The sequence below is a fragment of the Labrus mixtus genome, chromosome 5 (genome assembly GCF_963584025.1).
Source record: "Labrus mixtus chromosome 5, fLabMix1.1, whole genome shotgun sequence".
NCBI lineage: Eukaryota > Metazoa > Chordata > Actinopteri > Labriformes > Labridae > Labrus > Labrus mixtus.
The window spans coordinates 22,167,533-22,191,811 of NC_083616.1; the positions used below are offsets into that span (position 1 = coordinate 22,167,533).

The window sequence follows — 24,279 nt, forward strand, 5'->3', positions numbered from 1 at the left end:
CAGACTGAAACCATCAATCAGGTCTTGAATCGCTTGGTTACCAGTCTAGGATGGTAATAAGGGTGCAACAGATAGCCTACACCCACTCATAAAACATGTCCACAGCTGGGAAAACAAAAGCAGATCTGGAGATGAGTGCAAACCTCTCTCCTGATGTGAATAACTTGTGAAAATGATGCACAACAGTGTGTGTAAACTTTATTCCTCTTTCTGTTTGCGCGACTTGTGCAGATAAAGGGATCGCTTCGTGTGCAGCTCAGGTTGTTGTTGTTGTTGTTGCTCTCCTCTTCCAAAGCTTGGACATAGTTCAGAGTATCACACAGAGACTGTAGGACAGCACAAGAAGTAAACAATCGACTGAATCATGAGCACTTTCAGCAGCCTTGCTTCAAGACTCGGCCATTTATTCACCCTGCTGTTTTTGCATTTTGTCATTTTTCTTACAAAAATCATTATGCTTCTTTTTAGACTACAACAACACACTATAGATAATACATACGGTATTTCATAATATTTGACTTCTTCGATTAGTTAGGTATTTCAATATATTTTAAATTATACAGTTTTCAGTACAATAATGATTTTATCCTCTTCAACCACCAGGATATGAGCTAATGTTCCCCTGCTTTTTTATCTCCTCTAGTCTGCTGGAGTTTTTCTGTTAGTCGGATGACAAAGTTTCATCGAACATCACTTCATTTTTGACACAACATTAGTAATACTTGATATACTTGAGTGTAACATGAAAATTGTGCTCCTGGTTGCAGGTTTATAGTTTGGCAGCACATGCACAGACTACAGCATATAGCTTCTTCTTTTTTTCTTTTCTTTTTTTTTTTTTTTTACATTTCACCTCCTTTCTTTCTTTCTTTCTTTTGTGATTGTGTCACAAACATCCGGAAGTCCTGTATCAGAGTCAGAGTTTTGCAACTGCAATGGAGTGGACAATTCGTTGAGTGTCTTTTTGTTCGGCGACAAATTCCCTCAAAAGGCGGCTTCAGAGGCTACACCCACACACAGACACACTCACACACACATAGTACACAGACAGTATCGTAACCTCATAAAACAAGTGTTCTTAGTCCGTATACAGCAAACACTTTGTACCTGTAGTGAGAGGACAAACAGAACTATTGCACTGTACCTGTTCCTCTAATCAGAGTGAGACAGATGTAAAGTAATATGAACTAATGAGCCTGTTTTTTTTGTTTTTTTAACCCCCTCATCAAAGTGTGTCAGGCTGTAGCAGTGCTTCAGAAGTGAGGGGGAGATGCACACATGCCCCTCAACTCCTCAGTATCAAAGTCTCTTCCTAATCAGTGCTGAATCTTTATGAAAAAAATGTAAAGAAAAAAAAAGGCTGCTCTAAGTTAATATAGTCTACATAGAACAGGTAGAACAGGACAAGGTGGTTTGGTGTCACTATTGTTATCTTCATTTTGCTAATTCCTCTAGAAGCTGAGAGGCGACTTCATGCTGTGTAGTGATGCAGTTATAACGTCCAAGAGGAAAAGAGAGGAGAGGAGGGAGGGTCCAACAGCATGGATTCTGTCCTGAAGTGTGTATTTTGGAGGGGGGAAAAACAGAGATGGAGAGTTTCTATTGCAGTTTCAGGGATCTTGGGTGGAGTCTTGTGGGGAACAAGATCTCAGTAACCATCAGCTGGCGAACTGAGACAGCAGCAGAGTTCAGTGTGGATCAGGTTTAAGTGTGTGACTGTGTGTGGGAGAAACAGGGAAGAGGGGTGGGGAAGGCTGGGTTCAGGTCTCTACATGTTAAAGCCGTATGCAGCGGGCTGAGCAGGGAAGCCTGCGGCAGCAACAGGCTGAGCGGGGTAACCTACAGGGGCAGCGGCAGGCTGAGCAGGGTAACCTACAGGGGCAGCGGCAGGCTGAGCGGGGTAACCTGCAGCTCCTGCTGCTGGGTATCCGTAACCCGGGTACGCTGGCTGTGGAGCCACTGGAGCTGCAGAGGCCGTCAACATCAGCTGCTGGCCTGATAACACAAAAACACATGCACAAAATGTTACACAAAAAGTCTCTACGTTTTTTTTTTCAAGAAAATAATCTGTTCTAATAACCACACCTCAGTTAAACTAATCATGAAATGAAAATATTTTCAGTAAAATTTATGATTTGGTTTTTATCATACATTTATGAATTAGTTCATAAACACAAATGTTTGTATTAATAACACACTTTAATTATACAACTGAATAACACAATTTAAGTTATTTATATGAACTGTATGATTTTTTTTTAATTTTGTTGTTCTTTGCTTTAGGAGCTTTGGATTACAAAGAACATGTTTGGTTTTTTTGACACAAGAGGAGAATTTGTGATTATTTTTTGCCAAAACTATAACTGTAAGGAAAATGATTAAAGGATTAATAACATTTTCATTCATTTACAACACAAACATGTCTATCCATTCATTTTACTATAACTAGACAGGAGGGCTGCTTCATTTTTATTTATACTAATGTAAAAAAAACAAAGATGCAGTAGTTGTGTGAATTATAACATAAATGATATGCTATTTTCATTTTGCTGGTTTCACAGCAGGAGGCAATTTTCTCCTATTAAGGAGCCACAGTCGGCACGTTCTGCCTCCAAACCTACCAAACACCATCGGCTGAGGCTCCGTCACCTCCTCTTCAGTTTTCCTTTGGCTCTCTGATTCCTCCAGTTTGTCCACCTGAGGGCAACAAAGAAAAGAGGCAATCAGACACAATTCAAGTGGAAAGTCTGATTTCATACATTGTAGGTAACCTGCTGAAACCTCGTTATTCCATTTATAGCTAAAGGCCACTTTCAAAAATAATATCCCGAATGAAAGATTTTTCAAAGGACACCTACAATGTAGTAATCATAGTGATGTACATTTTATTTTATTGAATGCACTACAACAGACTACACACTCTAATGCTTCAAATGTAACAAGACAATTAAGGTTTCATTTCATATGAACTAGTTAACACAGTTGTTTTGAACATACCCTCTTCTGAAAGTTAGATAGTACGTCACAGTGCAGCTAAGGTTACCTCCGAGAAGAGACCATGCAGGTTTAGTGCGACTTTCTAAAACAGCTTCCAGAACAAATGTTAAATCAACAACTAAAAGAGTCAATTCTTACAAATCACCCAAAATAAATTAACAAAAATAATAACCCCTTGACCTCTGTGGTATCTAACAATGCAGATGGTGACAGCTGAGACTGCTTCTATTACTCCAGAGAATGAAAACACACCACATGTATTTATTGAAGGTTTAGAAATTAACTTTCAATCCACGGGAGAAAAACTCAGCTTAGTACAGAAAAGACCGGTGCGTAAGAGAGCAATGTGTCCATTGGTGCTACACCTTCAGTGTTGCCAATACATGTTTGTTTGCAAGTAAGACAGTGTGTAGGAGTTTACCTTTAAGAAAAAACTCAGCTAACACCAAACCTTCATTATGGCTAGTTACCACGGAGGATTTTTTTTTTTCTATGGTTTGTCCAAACTGACCCTTTAAAAGTAGAACAATAGTGTGAATCAAGGTTACAGTAATATTATTTGTTGTTTTTAGTAAAGGAGAAGCGCTACATGCCTGTATGCTAATGCTACATCTCCAGCCATTCACAGTAAAACGTCTATTAGTATTAATAAATGACCATCACAGCGTCCACATGCATCGTGTTCATGGCTGCAAGTGTTCATCGAGTGTGTTTCATTCTGCTGGACTTCAATCAGGCTGGGTGTTAAAAGCTCACAGGCTATACTCATCCTCACCAGCCATACAGTTTATGCACAGTAAGGTGCTCAGGCAGTCATTCATTCAGTAGCTAAGTGCAAAACAAAAAATCAGCCATTGTTTTTAATACTGCAGACAAGTGGAGATACGTGTAAAATGGTTTAGTTCATTTGAACTGAAGAAAAAAAATATACTGAATTTCTTTTGATTCATTTTATCAAGACATTATGAAAAATGTTTACACCAAAGTAAGAAGAAGATGAAAGTCCATTTAAAGAACTTTATGTCCTCTAAAATAAAATAATGACAGATCATTCATAACAACTGAATGAGTGTATCTTTTTGAAATGGATGTGATTTTAGTGAGTATCGATCCAAGTCCAAAATCTTGTTGCTGCTACTTTTAATGCTTGAAAGTAAACAGGAGTTAGTGTCTCTCTTCCTGAGTAGCTTCACTGACAGGCTGCTACTAGTTTGACCAGTGATTTATTGAAGAACACTTGTTGAAAGCCCTTTTCACACATGCACTCCTGAAATTTCAGACAGCCTTCCCCTAGGTACTTCCTGAGTTGCCCTTTTACACACGTCCCTTACAGCGGGTGATTTTCCTGTTGGATGGTGAGGGGTGGACTCAGGAGCTAGAACATGACTCAAAAGCACTGTGAAATGTTTACGATATAAGCAAGATGGCGGACAAAGTATCAATGCCGTAGAGTCCAACACTATGTTGACAGTTTCTGCCTTGATATTAATATTCCTTTTCATTGTGCAATTCCGCAACAGCGCCCCAAACGAAGCTCCTCTGTCATTACACCTTAAGACATTCATATTGATTCAACAACGCTGTCATATTGGTGTCCCAGTCTGTAAATTCCCATTGCGATCTGGTGTTGGGGGAGCGCGTGAAAGCACACACACACCCACACACCACACCCACACCCACACCCACACCCACACCCACACACACACACACAGTGTGGTTCTCCCTTCTCGCCCCTGTGACGCCTGTGTTACTACCTCTAAAGCCGGCACAGAGGAGGGATCACATCACACAAAACAGCAGTCTGATTAGGGCTAATGCTGCTAATGTAGCCCACCCCCCAAAAAATGTTCCTGAATTCTGTGCATGTGTAAAAAGAGCTGGAGATAAACTGTCTGATTGGCTTAATAAAACAAGGAGAATGTCCTCAGAGGCAGAGAACAGGGACACCCTAAAACCTAGAACGTTTTAGTGTCTGTACTCATCCAACAGCTATCCTGTACATTTCATCTACAACATGTTAACCTGGAATTAGAAGCCTGGGGATGCATCTAACAAGTCTGGAGTGGCTCGATCTCCCATGCCGTCATTTCTGGACTTTACAGAGCATTAGCCAAGGGAATAGATTGCTTTGATTCATGTATTGTATGAAACAATAACATGTTTGACTGAAATTGTTTTGAGATTTTAAATCACACCACTGAACACTAGATGCAGCCCCAAAAGAGAGATGTTAGAAGGTGAGAGGTATCTGTTAGGCCAGAAAAACTGATCCTGGTCCTGAAGAACAAGATTGTGCACAGGCTTTGGCTCCAGCTTAAATTAAGTAACTCTTTATTTAAGTGTGGGACTGCCACACATTTTGAGACCACATGGATGTGGATCCAGCGAGAGGCTGTTCAACCACTGCTCATTAAATGCAGCCTATAGAAAATGCATTATAATATTCTTAACTAGGGGACATATTTCCATTGCTAACAGGAAGACACCATATTCTTAAACCCTTAAGACTGACATACATATAACCTGTCAGAGCAAAATCTGAAGAAGAGCTACTTTAGAGGAAAAAAAGTGTTTTCCTTGTTTTGCTCTTTCGTGTTTGTGCTAAAAACCAATTAGACAGCCATGTTTAAGGACCTTTGCCATTTCATATTCAAACACAGAATTTGTCTTGCTTCCCCGCTTTAAGCCTTGTTATGATAAAACACTAAGAGCACAGAGACATGACTTCCCTAGGAGGATAATTTAGAAATAGCTTTGAGGGACTTAATTCAAAATGTAGTTAAATCATTTTGTACTGATGCTGAAGAGGAACAAAAGCCTGCACACACACACACACACACACTCAGCAGCTCTCCAGGACCAGAGCTAGTTAGGCTGTACTCAGTCTACAGTCCATGCTAGGTTCCTACATCAGAAACCTAAGAGATAAGTTACAACAAAAACAGACAGAACACAGAAGATGAATAAGAAAGAGGGCCAGAGACCGTCACCTTCGCTGCAAACCCATCAACCTGGAAAAGAATTCAAAGACATGACCCTGAGTGACCTCACATGCCTCACAGAGGGCAATATTTAAGGACAACAGAGATGACCAGAGGGTGTTCACACTTTACGAACATCACTACAGAAAGTCTACTTCTCCACATTCTTTTCTAAACATGTCTTTGTGGCCTGTTTTACAATACCTGCAGAGATATCACAGACTACTTTCCCCCTCTGTCCTGTAAGAACAAACGTCTACAGGAGAATAATCTCATCAAAATTATCAGTTTAAGTACGCTGTTAAAATTGCAGAACTTTAAATCATCCCACTGAAATAAACAAATGTAAACATTATTCTGTCCTGAAGCAGAAATCTAAAAAAAAAAATCATAATGAAGCAATTGATCTGTATATTCCGCTTCATGTGATTACTAACCTTTGTGAGGTACTCTCTCATGACCTGGATGAAGTATGGCATTGCAAAGTCCATAATGTTGTGCCTCCAGGCCAGCTCCAGCACCACATCAGGGTGCAGCAGGTCATAGGAGGCAAAGAGGCAGGCCGCGAAGCACTCCTTCCTGCCCTCCTCAAGGAACCACTGGAGCAGAGTCTCTGCAAGCTCTGCATCCTTAGACTCTGCAGCATACAGCATGGCATCCTGGGAAAAATGCATTGTATTTTAATCCAAATATTGAAAGAAATATGAAAGTCTGAGAAGCTGTCTAAACAATAGTTTCTGGGAACAGTTCTAGAAGTATCTCAACATGCTGTATATCTATCTAAAGAATACACAAACAGTGCCCTCTATAGGAGTAGAGGTATAAGTAAGAGCTCCTATCTATTTCAAATATGGTCCCTCAAGGATTTTTTTTCTTACTTTGTAGAGTTTGTCCTTCTTGCAGAGCTCCACACTCTGTCTCCAGCGGTTGTTACCTTTGTACAGGTAAGCAGCGATACGTCTGAACTCGATCAGTTCATGTTTCTCTAACCTCTGCGCCAGGCCAATGGTGTCGAAGTTATCATAGGCATCAATGGAAGCTCTCAAGCCCTGTGTGGATAACATAAAGAAATAAAAAAAAACAACAACTTTGGATTACAGTCTAAAAAGAGGGGCAAACACTGCTTGACCCAGGTGGGGTCCTCTAACTGGTCCTCAGCAGTGCCTCCTAGTGGCTACAGAAGCTCTGTACATTTCCATTCTGTTATAATTGGCTAACAGAAAGATGGCATTCAAATGCAGAAACTAACTAGTTATTGTCAAAAGATATAATTTGATATAAAAATGTAACTTGCTGAAATAAAATTCCAACTATCTGTACACACAAATCTTTGTCATATAGTTCTCAAATCAAACACGACTTAAATATTGTGTAACATCAAAGACAATAAGTTCCTGGGAAGGTTTAAGTGTTGGTATAGTTTTGGCAACTTTCTGTTATAAATATCAACAACATAATGCCTCATAGACCTGGTAGTCTTCCTCCTCTGTCAGCAGGTTGTTGAGAGCCTCATTGACAGACTTGTTGTTGTGACTCTGGACAGACCTCAGGTAAGGCTTGACCAACTTCAGCTGGTTCACCTGAAAAGGAAATCAAACCCAAATCGTGTCATGTGAGCTACAGTACGTTGGATGAAGATTAAGAGCTTTGGTTATCAGAGACAAAGAGGTTAACCTTGCTGAAAAAGTTGACAGCTCGGCTGTGGTCCAGACGTGGAGACAGAATGGTCAGCAGGTCGTTCATGAGGAGAGGATTGAATTCCAGGTAGAAGGAAAGAGATTTATAGTAGAGCTCCACGTTAGCGACCTGAGGAGGAAAAATAAAGCATATTAATAAACACACAAAGTCAAGATGTAAAAGGAATAAACAGTCCAGTCAGTGATGTTTCTCCTTGCCTTAGCAATGATGTCTTTGAACAGCCCTTCTTTCCACGCATCTGTTGCATGAGACATCATTGTGAGGACGGCATTGTCGTACTCCTCGTATTTATCATAAAGGAACACCAGCTCAGCCCATAAATGAGACTGCTCTGCTGCACGGAGGACCTGCAAAACACAGCAAACAGAGAACAATGACAAAGTTTAGCTATTTAACATTTTTCTCTCTTCCGTGACTGGATGTTGCTGCTGTCGATCTCTGACATGGTGCTTTGCATTGTGGGAAACAGCACAGGAAGCAGGCTGGTCTGATGTATACCGTGAATTTTCCGAAATCAGTACGACATCCAGGTATTTTTGGCATACTGCAGATCTCTCATTGTTTGCATACTTCATATGCAAATCAGTACTATACTAGTGTAATAGGTGGTTTCAAAAACAGCCTGCTGAGAATACATAACAGGTAGTAAAGCCATGTCAGCTAGAGGAATTGTGAAAGTAAGTACTTTATAGAGATGTACATTTAAAGGCAACAATTATTGGAAAATCCTGTCTGTAAGATTTAATGACTTTGGGAACTCAAATTATTAAAAACAAACAAAAGAAAAAGCAAACCGTGCTTTCCACAACAGCTATTTACTGGATTTGAAGTAATAACATGTCTAATCATCACATAACCAAACAGAAATGTATCAGCACAGGGTCAGCTACAAAAAGAAGAACAAAGACTCAAGGGATCCTCGATGCAAAGTAATACTTTCTTTCTAGGGTGCTGACGAGAAGCGAAAGTCTTTGCAGAGTAATTAATCAAAGGAGTTCACAGTGCACAAGCAGCCTTCTTGTGTGATACATTGATTTATTACAACAGACCAGACTACTTTGAAACAAAAGGAAAGAGATAGATGTTCTACCTTTGGGATGTTGACTCTGGACCAGAAGAGCTCCAGGTGCTCCTTCATCTTCTGGGGTTTGAACTTCGAATAGAGGATGGCGAGCTCGGTGAACATCCCCATGTGAGCGCGCTCCAGTCCCAGGGCGGCCTCCAGCAGAGCGATGAGCTCCTCAAAGTACCCGCGGTCCTGATAGTAGCTGATCAGGTCCTCCAGCTCGTCAGCGTGGATCACTATGTGAAGACCACAGATCTGTGCCAGCCGAAACTCCTCTCCATCCACACATGCAAAGCACACCTGATTTTGAGAGAAAATGGTTACCATGAGGGAAATAAACTATAAAAGGGAATCTCGTCTAAAGATGCTTTCTTTATACATTTTTAACAATGGGATCAAAAGAGTGAAGGGATGGCACCAGACTTATGTTAGCCTCTGTCCTACCTACTCTTGTGGCTCAAAGAAAATGTTGCCGAGCACCTTTTAGATGTGCATCTCTTCAAGATGAAGTGAATGCAAGTTTACCCTTTAAAGTTGGATCTAAAGGTCACATATTTTGCAAAACGTACTTAACAATTTTTCTCTAACACTAATATGTTTCCCTAGTCCGTCTACAAACGCCCCAATCAAGACACTCACTGTAAACAATAAGGCGTGGTGCAAGAAAGGCCAAGCCAACCAAGCCCTTCCAGAGAGGGGGCGTGGTCAGACACAGCTCATTTACATTTAAAGCTACAGACACAGAAACCGCCTGTTCTGTGTTCTGCCTATAAACCCCTCTATTTCCAGGGCTGAAAAAGAGGGGTTTATAGGCATGCTAAAATACAGGAACAGAGTTGACATTATTGGTATTTTACAACTTAATAAACTGGTATCTTACAATTACATATTGTTGCAGAATAACTGAATAATTGCTCCGTTTTTTTTTGTTTGTTTTATGTTCAGATGCTCAGCTTTGCAGAGGCAATCAATTCAGTTTTATACATTACATTTTCAAAGAACATGTAGTGTTTAGATTGAGCCTTCTCGACAGTCTGATCAATATGATAAAAACCCGAAAAAGGACTCCCTTTGATCTGTTTTCAGGTCAAACAGAGGCTGAACTTGTTTGTGTGCCAGTTTACCTCCTTCCATGTCCGTGTGCTGTTTGCTTTCCTGGCGCTGTCCACAGCTGCCTGGTACTCTCCCAGGTGGACGAGTGTTGATGCAAGACGAGCAAAGTTGGACACGTTGTTGTACAAGAGCTTGGCTGCTTCATACATTCCTTCCTCATAACATCTATCCCCCACCTGGAGGAACACAGAGAGGAGTATGCAAAGTGATAAATACAGGTACTGGTAAGTATGCAAATTCTGCAACAGCAACAATATCCTGCTGCACGTTACCTGCTGTATGTGAGCATTGTTGGGCCCACTGACAAACTCTTCCAGCTCAGCCAAACGGTTTGTTTTAGCTAAAGCAAAGATCAGCTCAGTCTCCACGTACGACTCTCTCGCTTTCTTCCGAGCCATCTGCAGAAATTTCACCAAGTCTTCCCAGTTATCTGCAAAATGGAAAAAAACATCCTCAATATCTACTCAGTCAATCACACAAGAACGGAAAAATTCAAGTGATACAGGAAAAGTGAGAAGGCTTACTGTTCTTGCTGGCTGCGTTGACCACCTCCATGTATGCTGAAGGGTCAACAGCTTTAATATACGAGTCGATGGCCTCCTTCACCAGGTCTCTCTGCAGCTGAGCTCTGGCTAACTGGCTCCACACCGCAGGTTCATTACAGCGCTCTGCAAACTCATAGGCACGATCCAAGTTCCCTATGTGCTCAATCAATACCTGGGGAAATGAAGAAAGGAGGTTTACATTATATCAACTGACATACAGATACTAAATTTACAGTTTTCTTCCAGCATCAATACTGAAAATTAATGAACTTTGGGTTTATAAGAAGTGAGGTCTATTAGAGGGTGCTTACAGAAACGGCAAGAATGCAGCTTGCTGTCACAGTAGCGAATGTCAAATAAATAATGACTGTGACCAGAACTGATCTTTAACCAGTACACTTTCAAAAAAAACTGGAAATTCATTCCTAATATAATGTTATTTGTGCAGCTTGAGTAGCTATACATATATTTGACCTGTATGGCTGAGGTGTTGACATCAAACTTTTTGAAAATGGCGAAAGCTTCTTCAAAGAGCTCATTGCTGATGGCGATATTTGCGATGTCTGGAGCGTCGTAGTTATCCAGTCTGTTGATGTACTCCATCACACGAGTGCGGTCTGCCTTGATGGCCGTCAAAATCAGCAGATTCTGCAGGTTTCTGGAAGAAAAAAAAAAGAGCAGAGGCATTATAGAAAAGGATGATAGAAAAAGACTTGTGGGTTAATTGCAATGATGGGCAGACCATTTGCATGCTTATTTATTTGACCTGTGTTCACTGAAGACGGAGTTATCAAGAACGATCTTCTCCAGCAGTTCGATCAGCTCATTGGGCAGGTCCGCCGTCATGAAGGCCTTCACCGAGACCGACACCTCTTCTGGATCCTGAGTCTCTGACAGAGCCGTCTGCACCACCTGAGATGAGCGCGAATAAGACAAAGAAAGGAATGATCATACTTTAAACAAATAATCCTCAACACTGTGGATGATGATTTGGATTACGCCAAACCTGGTCAATAAGTTGTCTTCTGAAGGGGTTGTTTTCTTCCAACACATTCGCCCAAAGCTCTGGATCTTTCCGCCGTACCAGATATCTAGCCTCACTCTTAAATAACGAGTTATCATTGCAAACCTGAAAAGAGAAGATACAAAGCTATTTAAGATGTACATATACGACGTCAATGCTGATTTCAATTCTATACAAAGTGGTGTACAAACTTTGATGAGCTCCAGGTCACACTGTCCTCTCTCATAAGCCACACAGGCCAGGTGAGGGTCTCTCTTCTCACAGTATTTTCCCACCACAGCGCTGTCATAGAACGGGTTCTCCTTCAGGAAGCGCTCAGGTGTGTTGTTGCTGTCGATGTAGATCTTGGCCAGTGCATTGTGGGTAGCGGGCTCCTCGCAGCCTTCATGGATTCGGGACTCGAGCCACGGCAAAAGAAGTTTTAACCTGAAAAATAAAATTAAAAAAACACACACTGCCATTAAATATCAGGTTCAGTTAATCACATTTAAAAGAAGCTCTCCACTCTCATGAATTCTATAGAGCAGGTTTAGTTTATCAGTAGTGCAATGCACAGCCACAACACTAGATGGCAGTGTGCCATGGTATTCTGCAGCTCCAATCAAACATCAGTTTGACACCGGAGTGTGAATCAGATGTTGCATCTAGTGACACATTCAAGAGAAGCTAAGGAGGATGGGAAAAAAACAATTAGCTTTCTGTTTTACCTGTTCCTCTTCTCTACCTCTTCCACCAGCTCGTCAGTGGAAAACTGCCCTCTGACCACCATGATGAGGTTCTTAATGACGTCCTCAGAGCAGTCTACATCCAACAGACCTCCTATCACCACAGGTAAACGACTGGGATTCACCTAGAAACAAGGACAAGATGGAAAAATGTCAACAGAGATTCTAAAAAAAGTCATAGATTAGTGAGGTACAAGGTATGTGCAGTAGTTTTTATCTTACTTTTTGTACGTAGATTTCAATGTATTTCTGTAGATTGTTGCGGTAGAGGTAGAGCACCAGGTCGTGGACAAAGTCAAAGCGATCACAAACAATGATGAGAGGAAGCTGGTCTGTAAGCTTAGCCTCCTACAAAGTCAAAAAACAAGGTTCAATTGTGATTGTATTATATGAAATATAAAATATATATAGTATTATTTAAGTATTACATTGAATCGCTTTCTGAATAAACACTTTTTAATTTACCTTGAGGAAGTTTTTGACCCTCTCCGGGTCATAACAGTTGCTCTCTCTGCAGATTCTCTCCACCTCTTTGATTTGACCCGTTTTACAGGCCGCCTGGATGTACTTAAAGTGGACGTCAGGCTCCTGACTGAAGTTCACAATCGACCCGAGGAAGTAAAACAAACCTGAGATAGAGAAGGCAGGGGAGAAACAAGAAAACGATAAGTTCAGTGTATGATGACTTACAGGCTTCACAAAATAGTTGAATTCTCATTTCACACATTTCTTTGTTGTGTGACACCTACCCTCATAACTCTTGAAGGACTCAAAAAGCTCCACTAATGACTGAGTCCCCAGCTGCTCGTGATACTTAGACGCTACCTGGACACACAGCTGCAGGTTCTGCCTGATGTTAGCCGACAACATGGCCCTCAAACACTCCAACGAGTCCTCTACTGATAAAGAACCGAAGAAGTTCACCAACCACTGAAAGAAGGATCAGAAATAGAAGCGATGCAGGGAGGGTGAGACAGAGGGGGAGTGACGTTAAAGAAACAAAGGGTTAAAAGGTGCTTGGTCCCATGAGGGGAACATTTACAAGCGTCACCGATCAGACACAGACGTACCTCAGGGTTGAGCAGATGTGTGTGCACTACGGCCCGTTTGATGTCATACAGATCTGTGTAGTGTTCAAGAGCTCTCTGCAGCAGCCCTGCTTTCTCACACAGCTGAGCAACGTGGGGACGGTCATAGTGTGTGAACATCTGGTTCCCCAGGATTGCATCTGCTACCTTAAAAGTTCACACACATAAAAACACACACAAACAGTGCGAAATATTAATAAATATGAGGAAGATTTTTGGCAACAGGAAAGTGAGATAAGTGTAAATGTTCACCTGGGGGGCGTGTATGAGGTTCATCTCGAGCAGACGTGTCTGTAGGTGCCCTTCAGCTGGACGATTGTTCTTTAGAGCATCTAACAGGAAGGATGTGCACTGCTGGATCAGGCTGCCTTCCATGAAAACATCTACTATCTACCAAGAGGAAAGATAACCGAAAAAGAGAATTGAAAAGAAAAAAACAAAGAAATGTTTTGTGATTTGATAATTCCTACCATCTTTACACAACATCTTGAGTTAGCATGCGAGGTAGGATTAGAGTCACACACCATGAGAGAAGCAGAGGCTCTGTAGCCAGATGTTCCTGCTTTTCATTTTCAATGACATGTGTGAAGTCTACAACTGCAAATGAGAGTGATGATGTGGCTCTAAAAGGAGGAGGGGGGTCACTGACTCAGGGGATTCCTGGCATTGTTGCCACATCTGGAATAACATTGATGGAAGCTTCTACACTGGGCACTTTGTGTGTTTGTGTGCATGTCTGATGTTTTTTTTTACAAGGAGTGCGTGTGCGGGAAAAAAAAAAACTGTGAGTCTCTAGGGTGGAAAGTGGTGGTGTTGGAGCGTGTGTTACCTGGTTGATGTTGGCCAGCGGCTCCTCGTCCTGCACCAGCATCTGAGCAAACTGGAGTCCCTGGTCTGGGTTGACCCGCATCACATTTCTCAGCAAAAACACCCAGTCTGGGGTGTAGCCCACCTACCAAAAGTACAGTACTCAATTCAGTTAAAATGAATTCATAGAAATACATCAAAAACTGCAACAACATGGGTAAGATTCAAGAACAAACAGTCCCAGTTTTTGGTTCTTCCTGCCTTCAATGATATGCATTCTATGCTCTCTATAAATAGTAGAGGGTGGCATTTTCTAGGGCTCGGGAAAACAGCACAATATAATGATATTCTGTGCGGCAATATTGTATTGATTCACCGACACTAACTATAAATCTCTAATTCTAGAAATTATAATAAATAATAGCAATATAGCAAATAAAAGTTGTTTTTTTTTGTCCAAAGAATAATACAACCATTTGATTGGCTAGTAAGGTCTGCAGGGATTGGTTGGAAGTTTGTTAAAGTAAAGATTAAGATATCATTTAGCTACCAGACCAACTTCCACCTCCGGTTTCCAACCCAAGTCCCTACAGACTGGGCTACTGCCGCCCCAATAAGGGAAACAAGGGAATGGAAAAGATGAGTTGATTACCTTTTTAGCATACAGCACTATCTTCTGGAACTGTCCGGTCTCAGCGAAGCACTGGATCACCTTGTTGGGGACGTTTGCTCTGAGGTACACGCTAAGGGCGAGGGTCGGATCTGAGGACTTCACAAGGTCTCCCAGCTCCTCTGAGCACTCCAACTACACCAAAAACAAACAATCACAGCAAACAGTTTATGAGCTGAAAAAGCTTCATCAGCTTAAAAATATCCTTTTGAGGTTCCACTTCATGTCTGCAGACTGGCATTGACTTATCAAAGCAAACTTCTTCAAAGTCTTCTGGTCCTACCTTGTCCTCCTTCAGCCATTTCTCCAGAAGCTGCTTTCGTCCCTGCTGCAGGACCGGCCTGCACAGCTCCAGAGACTCAAACTTGTTGAGCTGGCCCTGGTCCAGTAGAATACCAAAGTACTGCAACAGAGGAGAGGCCTGACCTGGCTGAGCCGGGACACTCTGAAACTTACGGATGGTGTCTGCCGTCCTCAGAATACCCTGAGGGGAGGAAAGATGGAGAAGCATGTAGGGGTGTAAAGGACAACAACAAGAGAGCAGGAGAGCGGGAGAAGAGAAGAAGTAGATCCATTTTTTTATCTAACATCTTTTGGTCTTTTTTTTTTTTTTTTTTTTAAACTAGCACATTTCTTAAACCATCAGCAGAAGAAAACTCCACAAATGTCTCTTTACCAGAATTATTTCTGACTCCATGTCGATAAACCTGGCGCATATGAGGATGTGCAAACAGCACCATGCTGTAGGAAGTAAGGCGTACCTTTGGTGCTGATGCAGCAACCTTCGCAGCTTCTGAATAACTTCCCTGGGAAAACAGCGTGTTGAACTTTCTGGCAAAAATCTCCTCAGCCCCGGCCAGGTTTGACCGCACGGCCATCCTCAAGGCTAGATCAGGGTTCTGCAGGACGTTGGTGGCATAATTGACAATATTTTCTTCTTCAACACACACTGACAGGACCTGGAAAGAAAGAAAAGATTAAGTGAGGTAAAGCAGCCATGAACACATCTTTTGAAAATTGTTTTGTGCCTCTGTAAACACAAGTAAACCTGTTCTCAAGCAAACCTGCTATTGACGTAGTAAAAAATGTTTGAAATTAAATCATTTACAACTAGTCTCTTACCTGTCCCTTCTTGTTGACGCCGATGATTCCTGATGTGGCTTCATGAGGTGCTGTCACAAAGATGGTCTCTGCACTGATTCTGTTCATGTAGATACACACTCCAGACTCCAGGTCATACAGGTGAATGTAACCGTACTTTGTGATCAGGTAGATTACACCGTGCTTATTACCAATCTGAGGACAAAGTCAGAAAAGGAATATAAAGGAATATTAACTCTCAATAGTCACTTGTTGTTTAGCCAAAATTCATAAATGAGTAGCAGGGTTCCTTTCTTACCTGCATAGCTACAGGAAAGTCTGTCTGCGCCTCAGGGGGGAAGAACACATCCACTGCTTTCTTTGTGAATGGCTGGTTTCCTGCAGCTGGCTGGCCAACTTCAATGATGTGCAACTGGGAGAGGAAGGACACGTGACCGTGAGCAAAGCAAACAAATGTGAGACATGAATTCACTCAAGCTCTTTGATGAGCCCTGACTTTCTTGACGTCAACATTTTTGGTGACCAACAGCATGAAGCGTAAAGCTGCTTTCTTCTTTTTGAGTAACTCAGAGCTCTGCGTCCATAGATGAGACTAATTACACTGTGATAGCATCATGAGCCAAATCCCTTTTATTACGATCCCTCACCTTTCCTCCCGCCTGTGAGCGAACAGCAAAGCAGAAGAGAGTGGAGGCTTTGGCATTTCCCTCCACTTTGAAGTCCCCGAAGGCGGCAGCGTGGCCCTCGATGGGCTGGGACACTTTCCTGTCAACAGAGTACAGCTGCATCGCCCCAACCACCCGATTTTGCTGCAGGACAAAGAGATGAAAACACAATCAAAAGAAATTACTGGTGTGTTTTATAGTCTATGAAAGTATTCATCAAAGGCTTGGCGATCAAAGATGGCTCGGTGTTCTGGGCTACAAACAGGCATGATCAAAAATATTAATTTGGTTTAAACATAGCCGGTACAGAGCAGGATAAAACAGTGTTACGTTTGTGGATATGCACGTTTGTTATATAATCAGGTCATGTTTTGAATGAGCATACATTTGTATTTTTGTGGTTAAAAAAAAACTATTTCAGGAAAAAAATGATTTACTTTGTGACAAGAGTTTGACAAGAAGCTATTTTAACCCTGACTCTCTGATGATTGCTTTCAAACTTATTCACATTAACATGTCAAACCCTTTTTTATTAGCATAATGTTTAACATGTCATCTAGCAAACATGAGGAGTTTGTAGTTATATTTTGTTAAACTCAGAGATAAGCGAACGATTTCCCGAACAATTTTTTTAATTTTTATGCTACAGTAAGAAAAATGCGTCCAGTTACTTATCTGCCATCTTGAATTTCCCTCGGGGTCAATAAAGTATCTATCTATCTATCTATCTATCTAGAAACAGAAGACTGGTATCAATGATCCCAGCTTATGTTTGAACAAATAAATTCAATCTTGGACAATTCCTTTAGGAAAATGAATGTAAGAAATGGAGGCTAAACTGAAGCTTAAACCTTTCTGTAGACGTAGTTATGTGTCTGTGATGTACACAGACTTGTTGTAACATAAACTGGGTTTTTAGCCCATTTTTTAAAAAGTGTTCCTCACAAAGAAAACAAAAGCTGCACATCTACCGCTTCCATCTCTTACATCAATCAATTTATACAATCATCATCAACTATGTAGCAATTTGCTCTTGGCTTTTAAAGCTCCAAGTTGAATAGTTAGTCCTAACCGATATGTTTTTATTTGTATTACTTAAATAAAAATGCTCTCACAGAATAAACATTGATTTACATGTGCTGGGTGAACCTGAGGAAGCTACAGGTGAAGCGCATTGTTAGCTCACAATCAAAGACAGTAAAGTTATTCTCAGTGTGTCACTATTGATTTATTTTTTATGTTATGTTCCTGCTACCGTGCGCATCTGAGAACGTATAGGCTGTGCACGGGGTACCCTGTTAGTTAGATATACATGTGTTGTGTGGTTGGCAAAATTGACAGACAGTCAATGTTGGAGCTGAAATTTAGAAGTGAAGAACTAAAAGCGAGGCTCTCATTTCTGTATTCCACACTCTGCAGATTGTGTTTTACATCTGAGGGCTGAGACTGAACAGAGAGCCATAATCAAGAAACAAAATAGACTTAGTGGCGACTCTTTGCCCCACAAAGCTGACTTTCAAACATATTTCTTCCTCCACAGGTGAACACACTCGTGTGTCTTCATACCTGTGCAGAAATCCCTATCAGCAGCAGCCACTTCTGTTGTTCGTCCGTTCTGTAGTTGATAATCTGACATCCGGCCAGACTGGCGTGCCGATCGAATACTTTGGCGGGCTGGGAATCCCCCTCCATGCTCCAGTGATAAACCGCTGTGTCTGTCACCAAGGCAACAGTGTTTACCGATATCCACTTCCAGAACATGATCTCCTCTGTCATGGTGTGAGCCTTCATCTTACTCTTCATCTCAATGTTGAAGATCTGCAGCGTCTTGGCCGCTGAGGGGAAGAAGAGGAGAGAGAACAGTGAGAGCATTAAGGTGGGAACTGAGCTATACTTCAAGTTACATTAGAGCTGGGTGATTTAACATCTCATTCAAATCAGAATAATTGCATATTTCACTGAACCTCTTTAACACTATGTTTAATAAATATTACTTTATTTACCGCCTTAATGCCAATTTTATAACACCTATAGAATTAAAGTCAATATTTAGCAGCAGCTTGCTATTTGTTCTGGACATTTTTTATTTAAAAAAAAACCTTTTTCTCTTGCTTTAATGTATAACAAATAATGTAGGTATAAATAACGACATGCAACAAGAACAAACACAAAACATTTGAACAGAGTCAGTGACATGTAAATGAATTGAGGGATGTTTGAGATAAAGGCTGGTTTGGTTTGATGCACCCTCACAGGCCACACACACATCTTGATGAATGAGGACAGCACACACAGCTGCACAAAGTGACAGACGACGTACAGAGTAAAACAGATCTCCATCTATTATTACTTTCCTTAAATGTGTTATTTGTTTGTTATCTGTATATTAACATTTACATGAAAAAACACACCTTCATCTTGTCCCATCTCGCCAAACACACAGTGCAGATCTGCTTTTGTTTGTATAGGAGACCAATATCTGTCTATGACATTCCTGCAGCCATTTCAATACGCTGGACACTAGGTGAAAGGGATTCTCTCTCTGCAGCTCACAGCTTTTAAAAAAAAGTTATTTTAAAAGAAACATGTAGAAGCAACAGCTACACTGAATAGACCCGGTTTGAATGGAAATACTTTGGTACTAGTCTGAAACTTAACATGACTATTTTTATTTACAATATTTACCAAGAGGAGCAAAGTGCTGACAACATGTTCTGTGGATTATTCAGAGCAATAGAGACACTGTTTCTTTAAAAGTGGTGACGGTGTTGAAATTGGAAATGTGATAGTACTATAAAAAAAAAAAATACAAATCACCTCCACTGCAGTGGGAAAGCAGTGAAAATCTCAGACACAAATACCTCACAACCTGCGCAAATAAAAAGCTGCATACCAGCAGAGGACAGAGAGAGCCTCATTCTGTACACAGTTATCTGCAGACGCTTCCTGAGTGCAGCTGAACTCTGACTACAGAGAGCACACAGAAGCTTTAAGAAGGTCTTAATGACTAACTGAGTTTAACTATGGATACACCTGAGGGATAACAGCATTCCTGTGCTAGAAAATAATGTGTCTAGTCCTACCTATGACCTAACATTTTCCTACAGATAAACTTTCTGATGGGTCAGCATATTTTGAGATAAATGTGCAACGTGGGATAGTTTAGGTTTCATGTTGCGATGATGACATGAACTGTGATGAACAAAAATGTTCGAGCGCATATTAGCTTGAACTCAGAGTTTATATCTATATGATGTTCTTCATGTTTTACACAATACCTGTGTTTGCAACACGTCCCTCCTGAATCCAAAATAAAATCAAAAAGTGTTTCTTTCTTCATCAATAAGTTGGCATCAATTAATCTGATGGCGTGAAAGCATTGACCATTATACCCAGAACACCATCCAACGGGTTAAATGTAGGCAAGCCGAGTGAGAAGTCAGTGCTTGTTCATATTAAATAGTTTTTTTTCAACAGAGGGAAAATAAACACAATCTAACAGGAATAGAGAGAGCCGATGCAAAACTCACAACAAAGGGGGGTCAAAACTTTCAGCATGTTTAAAAAAATCTTCAAAAGGTGTTTTCATATTCACTGGTGTTATTCTAAAGGCTTCGGCCACAGCTTCATTAGAATAGTATTTTTTACTTCATGCTCCACCATCCTTCAAACAGAGATTGGTTATAAACTGAATCTTTACAGAGCGTATGCTGTCATTGCTCGTTGTTTTGTTTTCATATCAAGTTATTTTGGGGAGTTTTAATGTTTGAAATGAATAAATAAGTGGATAAATGAAATACATTCAAACAGGGGAAAATGCATGATAAGGGAAATACTGAAGCTGCTGTGAACATTCTTGTGAGTGATAAGGAAAGACTTGAATGTTGATATGTCTGTTGGCACACGCTCACACGGAGCGGGGGCCCTTCTCTCTTTAAAGTCAAATATCCGATGATGCATACCAAACATACGCACACTCTACCAGCATACAGCAGGTCGTGCTAACACACGTATAGTTCCCATTAAAGCAGGATATGTGCCAGCAGGATAGAAGCGTGGGAGTGTTTGGATATGTAGTGTCAGCCAGGTGTCTGTCTTTGGATCGATCAGGGGTCAAAATAGCTCCGCCTACTTGAGATGGGAATGTTGGGGCGCTTTTATGAGACAGACATGGCTACTGTGTCATCACAAAAAGATCGTCAGACGGGTAGACGGACAGAAAGCAACTCACCGTCTGAAAAAAGGCAGAAAGCAAAAGGGAGAAAAAGCAAAGTGTCAATCAGGTGAGAACGAGAAGACAAACAGTTAGACCACAGGGAGGGGGCAAACGGGGGCAAACAATCCTCAGCGGGGAGGAGGGAGAGAGAGAAGCATTATAAGCAAATCATCCTAAACAGCGCTTGTGTTTGTGCTCTAAGGGCTAGAATCAGTAGCATAAAATCAATGTGCACAGCCAATTAAGTACAACTAGGCAATAGAACTGAGTGCACTCTGCATATTTATAGCACTGACACAAACATTAGTCATTGCAAGACCGTGGCATTCCCACAGCACATTTAAAGACGGCTAAATCTGTTCAAACTAAAGACAAATAAACAGTTTGTGCGGTGTTCTTTTCTGGGAATTAAACCAACAATAATGACCTCACGGCTGGTTTGAAGCCATTAATAACAGCAGTGAGCTGCTGTTTTCTCACAGTAACACAGTATTATTCATCTAACAGATAATGTTTTGGCGTGGCTGCCTGGATTTGTTGATGTACGTCTGAGCATTCGTACTCTTTACCTTTCAGGGCGATGACCTTGCTAGCGGGGTTCATGATGGCGCTGTCAGCTGAGATCGGCCTCCTGATCGGGTTGGTGGGGTCCGACAAGTCCACAATCACCACCTGGTTCTGCTCGCCCACTTTCTCTCTGATGCAGATGAACTTGTCCGACTCCATGGTGAGATAGCTGAAGCCAATGTTGGCCGGGTTCACCCCCATGTTCTGCAACTGGAATTAAAAAAAAAAAAACACATTATAGCCCTTAGAGGCAGTGTTAGAGATAATGTTTCTACAGGCTCTAGTGTGTATGCAAGAGGATTGTTGGTGAGTTAGGCAACATTTGTAACTATCGTCTCTTTGTGAATGGTTGACAACCGCATAAAATAGCTTTTATCTTTACACCACTTTGGTATTTACATCGTTTTTATTTTGATATATAAGACTACTGATAACTCCTCCGTGTCTTTTTCGTAAACCCTAAGCAACAGTTAGCAGCTGGTTAGCTTAGCAAAAAGACTAAAAAGCAGGATTGAAGAGTCACAAAATCCTCCTACCAGCACCTCTAAAGCTCACTCATGCGTTTGTAGTTCTCGTTCTTTCATTTCGTATGGGGGAAAATTCAAACGTTTTTTACCCTCTTTAGCAGGGCGACTATGTGCTAACAGAGGAGTAACTTCCTGGACCGTCTCCTGGTTGCCTAGCATCTGCTCCTACGCAAACACTCACCTATCGAATAACATCTTCTAATTTTTACTCATCATTTTTAAAAGATTAAAATGGTTTATATAAAATCAGATAACTGATAAGGTTAGCGCTGCTGGTAGGCAGATATTTGACTTTATTTCAGATGAACAAAATGTACAGTGTGTTAGAAATCATTTACAGATTTTTGTCATTCAGAGTTTTGCTTGAAAGCGACTCTGCAGGAAAGTTGTTCATGACTCATGTTTCATTTTTTAACCTTCAAACTAATAGTTCACGACAGTGCAAGCGAGCAATCCTTGGGAAGTTGAAGCACCTCATATTTGACTCACAGTTTGAAAGACGGTTGGACCAAATCATGTTGAATCTAAAAAATCATGGAAATGTACTGGTGTAAGAGTTTCCTACATGTGGACTAATTCAAACTCAGATAAAGGTGAAATGATCCCATTTAAGAGACCAATGGAGGAGTCAAACCTCCATCTACATAACAAAATATATATATATATATATATATACATATATATATATACAGTTACGTTCATGGCCGCAGCTGACATTTGCCCTGCACAGGGGAAAAGCAGAAAGAAGTGGAGCAAAAAGGTGTTTGGATTTAAGTGGCAGTGAGTATACTAACATTTTCCAGTGATGTTCTTAAAGACTGGTTTCCATACAGGAGGTCTGGTGGTTCATGACGCCAGTGAACACAGGACGTCTGCAGAGCTTTATTTGCACCCGACATTTAACATTTTTTTCATGACATTTGTTTACTGTGACTGCCATTCATATAACATTTAACGCCTCGATGATAATGAAAAGTCTGTGATTAAACCATGACACACTGCTCATTGAATTAAGCAGCCTGCTGTGAAAATGTTTCATTACCACTGACTTATTCTAGATAAGAACAACACAATTTCAGTCCTTAAAAGCAGTACAACAAATAATTATAACGTGTTTTTTTTCTCCTTTCGTTCTCAAAGCAAATACAAGTCTCAACAGAGATCAAGCAAAACTTAGAATGTGAAATCTTTAGTAAAGCACCATCAGCAAGTTTCATTCATTATTCAGCAGATTTACTTTTCTAATGAGAAGAAGTCCCAAGACGAAATGACAACAACAACAACAACAACAACATCGAGAGCAAGCTGTCAATCGCTGCAATGTCGAAATCTAAGCAGAACTAACAAACACGAAACACGAAACACGACGGCAAGGTCAGCGGCGGCTGAACAGAGGAATTACTGTGCACATTGTCAAACTGACTGTGAAGTGAGCAGACGGACCAGAACACACACTTTCCCTCTGATGACTGAACTGAGTGCATTATGCAGTCTGAGGCAAGCGGAAAGGAATCCTTACGCTCATCACAAGGACTGCACTATCTCTCTGCTGGCTGGAAAAGCAGGACAACAAATCCCACCGCTGAGCCTTTTAAATCATGTCGTCTACAAAACAGGAAGGATGTCACATCAGTCGGGGGGGGGGGGGGTCGGGGGGTCAGAGGGGGGGGGGGGGGTTCAATGAGAGAAGCTGTTTTCTTGCAAGTGAAGTATTTTAACTGATTATTTTGCAGAAATTGCATGCCTAAGTTTTCATTACACTACATGGGGCTGGGTGATCATTTAAAGCTGCATGTGCCTTAAATGAATATATTTCATGTGAAGAGAAAATTGTGAGTGACAAACCCACAGAGAATGATCACCCTCTGCAGTTCCTCTAAGATTTATGAAGCTTTTTTTTTTTACCCCTTTTAGCTCTTTGTTTAGATTTCATGGTCCACAAACTCTGCCCTCAGCTCAACCTTGTGATGAGGAGCCATCAACAGCTGGACGTTTTCACTGAGAGTGTTGTCATGATATTAGTCCAAAATAAATGAGAAATGGAAACAGCTCAGCAATAACTACTACTACTAAAAAAAAATGACCAAATTCTTTCAAACGAGGACACCAAACATTCTCGTCTTTAAAGCTTCTTTGATGAGTTTTCTGCTTGTTATGAAACTGACTAAAATATATACTTGTGTTATGTATCTTTATGACCTACAAATGCAAACAAGACCATCAGACTCTAGACTGATTTCCAAAAGGATTTATATCATTTTATTGTTGGTTTAATGTCAGACAAGGTGATTGGTTGAACAGCCTTCATTTTTAAAGTACGATACATTTGTCTGTTGAAAGAAAGCAGGATGAGGCTACTCTTCAGGGAACACCCCTTACACATACAGGACAACCTCAGCAATGAGATAATAGAGTTAGCACTTTGTCCACAGGGGGCGCCAGAATCAACACAAACCTTAAGTTCTTATTTTTAGCTTAAAGAAGAACAT

At 40.9% G+C, this 24,279-nt stretch overlaps 1 protein-coding gene across 2 annotated transcripts in view; it reads right to left on the reverse strand.

Moving 5' to 3' along the window:
- Positions 1-185: 185 nt before the first annotated feature.
- cltcl1 (clathrin, heavy chain-like 1) overlaps positions 186-24,279 on the reverse strand; it is a 29,874-nt gene continuing 5,780 nt past the window's right edge. The window contains exons 2-32 of one of the 2 annotated variants that reach the window (XM_061038580.1): positions 21,266-21,473; positions 18,047-18,315; positions 16,463-16,624; positions 16,114-16,227; positions 15,837-16,010; positions 15,476-15,673; positions 14,998-15,198; positions 14,697-14,849; positions 14,067-14,189; positions 13,490-13,627; positions 13,220-13,384; positions 12,899-13,079; positions 12,615-12,778; positions 12,372-12,497; positions 12,132-12,274; positions 11,616-11,850; positions 11,407-11,529; positions 11,167-11,312; positions 10,875-11,058; positions 10,380-10,572; positions 10,128-10,285; positions 9,867-10,031; positions 8,767-9,042; positions 7,874-8,023; positions 7,653-7,784; positions 7,448-7,558; positions 6,857-7,027; positions 6,416-6,637; positions 5,982-6,008; positions 2,622-2,697; positions 186-1,995 (exon numbers count right to left, since the gene is read on the reverse strand). In XM_061038580.1, coding sequence (XP_060894563.1) covers positions 1,769-1,995; positions 2,622-2,697; positions 5,982-6,008; positions 6,416-6,637; positions 6,857-7,027; positions 7,448-7,558; positions 7,653-7,784; positions 7,874-8,023; positions 8,767-9,042; positions 9,867-10,031; positions 10,128-10,285; positions 10,380-10,572; positions 10,875-11,058; positions 11,167-11,312; positions 11,407-11,529; positions 11,616-11,850; positions 12,132-12,274; positions 12,372-12,497; positions 12,615-12,778; positions 12,899-13,079; positions 13,220-13,384; positions 13,490-13,627; positions 14,067-14,189; positions 14,697-14,849; positions 14,998-15,198; positions 15,476-15,673; positions 15,837-16,010; positions 16,114-16,227; positions 16,463-16,624; positions 18,047-18,315; positions 21,266-21,473 — 5,115 coding nt within the window. In that variant the 3' untranslated portion in view covers positions 186-1,768. The remainder of the gene's footprint in view (positions 1,996-2,621; positions 2,698-5,981; positions 6,009-6,415; positions 6,638-6,856; positions 7,028-7,447; positions 7,559-7,652; positions 7,785-7,873; positions 8,024-8,766; positions 9,043-9,866; positions 10,032-10,127; positions 10,286-10,379; positions 10,573-10,874; positions 11,059-11,166; positions 11,313-11,406; positions 11,530-11,615; positions 11,851-12,131; positions 12,275-12,371; positions 12,498-12,614; positions 12,779-12,898; positions 13,080-13,219; positions 13,385-13,489; positions 13,628-14,066; positions 14,190-14,696; positions 14,850-14,997; positions 15,199-15,475; positions 15,674-15,836; positions 16,011-16,113; positions 16,228-16,462; positions 16,625-18,046; positions 18,316-21,265; positions 21,474-24,279) is intronic. The other variant, XM_061038581.1, reaches the window with a different exon arrangement.